The 5,000-nt window shown below is 37.7% G+C and overlaps 1 protein-coding gene across 8 annotated transcripts in view; it reads left to right on the top strand.

The window, feature by feature from the left end:
* The window catches only part of LOC113830183 (serine/arginine repetitive matrix protein 2-like), a 73,054-nt gene that overhangs the window by 30,829 nt on the left and 37,225 nt on the right, over positions 1 to 5,000 (top strand). For 3 of the 8 annotated variants that reach the window (XM_070119206.1, XM_070119208.1, XM_070119207.1), the window contains exon 2: positions 1,452 to 1,961. The exons of 3 other annotated variants lie outside the window; for them this stretch is intronic. In XM_070119206.1, coding sequence (XP_069975307.1) covers positions 1,939 to 1,961 — 23 coding nt within the window. In that variant the 5' untranslated portion in view covers positions 1,452 to 1,938. Of the gene's footprint in view, positions 1 to 981; positions 1,962 to 5,000 lie in introns of those variants that run through there. 2 more of the 8 variants (XM_070119210.1, XM_070119205.1) reach the window with 2 other exon arrangements.

The raw sequence follows: 5,000 nt of genomic DNA, 5'->3' as shown, positions 1-5,000 counted from the left end.
GCTATAATAATATCCCTGTTTTCTCTCTATCTTTCATTTCATTTTCTCTCCCCCCCTCTCTATCGCTATGTCTCTCTCTCTCTCTCTCTATCTATCTATCTATCTATCTATCTATCTATATATCTATCTATCTATTTCGTCTTCTCCATATATGTCTATATCTCTATCTATCGATCGATCGATCTCTAATTATTTCTCTCGATCTATCTACCTCGTTCTCTCTATCTATCTATCTATTTATCTATCTATATGTCTATCTATCTAGTTCGTTTATTCTCTCTCTCTCTCTCTCTCTCTCTCTCTCTCTCTCTCTCTCTCTCTCTCTCTCTCTCTCTCTCTCTCTCTCTCTCTCTCTCTCTCTCTCTCTCTCTCTCTCTCTCTCTCTCCCTCCCTCTCTCTCTCTCTCTCTCTCTCTCTCTCTCTCTTTCTGTCATTACCACCCCTTTACCAAGTCAGTATCTTAATGAGTCATTCTTCCTTTACTCGCCGCTATGTCTATTACGCAACATTTCCCTTCCTCGAGATGATAAGATAAAGAGGACTAATTTTTTTTTTACGTGATATATAGTTTCGGCAAGTGTGATATAAAGATTGATTTGTATCATTATCTAAATCTGATGGTGTTTTTTCTCAATGATAACATCGGTTAGTTCTCATTCTCTCTCTCTCTGTCTATCTATCTATCTATCTACCTCTCTCTCTCTCTCTCTCTCTCTCTCTCTCTCTCTCTCTCTCTCTCTCTCTCTCTCTCTCTCTCTCTCTCTCTCTCTCTCTCTCTCTCTCTCTCTCTCTTTCTCTCCCGCGCTTTCTCTCTCTCGCTCTCCCCCCTCTATCTCTCTCTATCTCTCACTTCTTTTATATACTAGAGTGAGTAAATGCAATGATGAGCAAGAAATACACCTTTTATAAGCCAAGACGAATGAACAAGTGCAATAATGGGTAAAAGAAATTAGACCAAATCAAATGAGTAAATCCATTGATGACTAGAAGTACCACAGCTTTTATAAACCAAAACAAATGAGTGAATCCAACGATGAATAAAAATACCACAACTCTTATAAACCAAGACGAAAAAGTGCAGTGATGACTAGAAATGCCACAACTTTACAAAACCAAGCCAAATGTATAAATGAAATTCATAAATGTCAACGTGTGCGTACGTAGGCGGGGAATCTGAAATAAATTCCCGTAAGACCCACAAAAGATACACTTTACTCTTATCATGAGCAATGTCCGGTCTTTTAGTGTTGACATCGAGAGCGGAAGTCGGGCTGTCCCCCTGGCACACCCGCGTCCGTGCCAGGTGCCAGATACCGTGCCACGCGTTGTGCCGGTCAAATTAGAATGCCTTAGTCAAAGGATGGGATGTCAGTGCGATTAGAGTACAGCGTGAGTGTCGACGGTGTAGATAAGGGTGTTGAAGTGATCATGTTCAAAAGTACTGTGGATAGATTTCAGGTGATGAAGAGACGGCAGGTGTTGAAGTGATTGCAGGTGTGGAAGGGCGGGCAGAGGCGAAGGGGGAGACGGTGCAAATATATGGAAATTCGCATGCCAGTCATAAAAATTCAGAGGAAAATGCAGGTCTGATCGAATCACTCCGTTATGCAAGGCCATGTCCCCTGAAGACAACAGACCACAGAAACTGGCACAAGAGGCCCTAATTCCGTTGAAAATGCAGCTTTGCTCAGATCACTGGACTCGCTGGTGCCATGTTTATATATCCTGAAGACAATAAACCACAGATAAATTGCCTTCGTTGGCTCTATGGCTAAGAAGTGTCAGTTGTGCCGTGCCCGAGAAAACGGCAGCTTGCAAGGAATTTTGCAACGATGCTGTACGTGCCGTGGATTTGGGGATAAATTTCGAGATAAATGAAGCGAGAACGTTTTTTTGTGTGTGAAATTGTGAAGGAAGGAGAGAGTCGAATACACAAAGATGAAGACGAAAAAATTAGCCACGTAAGTTGCGATTTTTTGTTCTATCTATCTTTATTTCTCTATTTCTTTTATTATTTAAATTGTTTATTTATCTCTTCATCTGTTAATTTAGATTATTTACTCATCTGTTGTTGGAAGTAACGTTAACAGGTTGTTAGAAATATGTATGCATAAAACAGTATTATTCATTTTTTTCTTTTTATTCAACATTCACCCGTTTATCATACGTCATCCTAATTATGTTTTCATGATTCCAGAATGAGCAAAAGTGTTATGTAATCACACCAAATCATTATACGACATCCTTGCTACTCGTATTGCACAGTGCGACATATCTCCATGGTCGAATGTTGACCGCAAGCAAATATGAAGTTACAACGTTTTCAATTTCATCTTTGCGTTTTCCTAGTTTAGGGACAGAAGAAAGTGGGAAATGTTTAGAAATAGGTTATGGTTAATCGTTTTTTAGGTAGCAACAAATACTCCCGGGATATTTATTTTTATTTATTCATATTATTATTATTATTGTTATTATTATTATTATTATTATTATTATTATTATTATTATTATTATTATTATTATTATTATTATTATTATTATTATTATTATTATTATTATTATTATTATTATTATTATTATTATTATTATTATTATTATTATTATTATTATTATCATTTTTATCATTATTATTGTTACAATTTTTATTATTATTATTATTATTATTATTATTATTATTATTATTATTATTATTATTATTATTATTATTATTATTATTATTATTATTATTATTATTATTATTATTATTATTATTTACAAAATGACATGCGAACACACATGTGCACATGGATACAAACACACCCCTATCCTGACACGCCCAGACCCTACACAAACACACACACACACACACACGCACACAAACAAACAACCCCCCCCCCCCCACACACACACACACCTATCTCTCTGTTCCACTACACATCTATCTGTCTCATCTATCTATCTGACAATCTATCTAGCTATCTGACAGTCTATCTATCTATCTACCCATCTATATTTCTATCTGTCAATCCATCTATCTATCTACCTATCTATGTCTCTATCTATTTGTCTATCTATCTGCCAGTCTATCTTTCTATCTACCTATTTATGTATCTATCTATCTGTCCATCTAACTGTCAATCTATATATCTATCTACCTATCTATCTATGTATCTGTCTATCTACCTATCTGTGTATCTATCGATCTGTCTATCTAACTGTCAATTTATCTATCTATCTATCTATCTGTCAATATATCTATTGATCTATCTATATATCTATCTACCTATGTATCTATCTATCTATGTATCTATATGTCTGTCTATCTGTCAATCTATCTATCCATCTACCTACCTATCTATCTATCTGTCAATCTATCTATCTATCTATGTATCTATCTATCTATCTACCTACCTATCTATGTATGTATCTATCTATCTATCTATTTATTTATCTATTTGCCTAGCTATCTATCTACCTACCTACCTACCTATCTATGTATCTATCTATCTACCTACCTACCTATCTACCTACCTACCTATCTATCTATCTATTATCTACCTATCTATGTATCTATCTACCTTTCTCATTCCATAGGCCCCAACCAGTATAGGATGATCTCCACACAGAAGATTCCACTTATACAGAAAAAATCCAATTTATTGATAGGTGAGAGATGATTATATGTAGGTACTGTAGGTGAGATAAAATTCAATCCTATTCGACGTCATAATATTCCTATTACTCCACGGTCCCCCAGACAGTACCTTGTGGTCACCTGGGGTCATGGCCTCCAGATTGGGAATCTAGGGAGGGAGAGAGGGAGGGAGGGAGGGAGAGAGGGAGAGAGGGAGAGAGGGAGAGAGGGAGAGAGGGAGAGAGGGAGAGAGGGAGAGGGGGAGAGAGGGAGAGAGGGAGAGAGAGAGAGAGAGAGAGAGAGAGAGAGAGAGAGAGAGAGAGAGAGAGAGAGAAGAGAGAAGAGAAGAAGAGAAGAAGAAAGAATGAATAGATGGGCAGATAGACTAAGATAGATTAGAATAGATGAGATAGGCCGAGAAGAGAGGAGAGGAGAGGAGAGGGAGAAGAAGAAAAAGAAGAAGAACGAGAAGAAGAAGACGAAGAAGAAGAAGAAGAGAGATAAAGAAAGAGAAGAAAGAAAGAGATAGATAGATAGATAGATAGATAGATGAATGGAGAGGAGAGAGAAGAGATAGGAGAGAGAGAGGAAGAGAGAGAGAGAGAGAGAGAGAGAGAGAGAGAGAGAGAGAGAGAGAGAAGGAGAAGAGAAGGAGAGAAGAGAGAGAGAGAGAGATAAATAGAATAGATAGATCGAGAAAGAGAGAGACAGAAGACGAGAGACAGAGAGAGAGAGAGAGAGAGAGAGAGAGAGAGAGAGAGAGAGAGAGAGAGAGAGAGAGAAGAAGAAAGAGAGAAGAAGAGAAAGAGAAAGAAAGAAAGAAAGAAAGAGATAGATGAATAGATAGATAGATAGATGAATAGATAGGGAGAGAGGGAGAGAGGAGAGAGAGAGAGAGGGAGAGAGGGAGAGAGAGAGAGAGAGAGAGAGAGAGAGAGAGAGAGAGAGAGAGAGAGAGAGAGAGAGAGAGAGAGAGAGAGAGAGAGAGAGAGAGAGAGAGAGAGAGAGATAAATAGATGAAGATAAAGATCGAGAAAGAGGAGAGAGACAGAGACAGACACAGAGAGAGAGAGAGAGAGAGAGAGAGAGAGAGAGAGAGAGAGAGAGAGAGAGAGAGAGAGAGAGAGAGAGAGAGAGAGAGAGAGAGAGAAGAAGAGAAGAGAATAGATAGATAGATAGATAGATAGATAGATAGATAGATAGATAGATAGATAGATAGATAGATAGATAGATAGATAGAGAGAGATAGAGAGAGAGAGAGGAGGGAGAGGAGAGAACTTGTCTTTTATTTGAACAATATAAAGGAGGCTTTCGTAAGAGTAGACACAATGAGAAAGTTTAGTCATTGACAAGGCAATATCTTCAAAGAGTAAGAGAGGAGATAATG

Source organism: Penaeus vannamei, chromosome 43, assembly GCF_042767895.1.
Source record: "Penaeus vannamei isolate JL-2024 chromosome 43, ASM4276789v1, whole genome shotgun sequence".
NCBI classification, from domain to species: Eukaryota; Metazoa; Arthropoda; class Malacostraca; order Decapoda; family Penaeidae; genus Penaeus; species Penaeus vannamei.
Note: the sequence above shows the minus strand (reverse complement) of the source record. Positions and strands in the feature narration are given on the sequence as shown.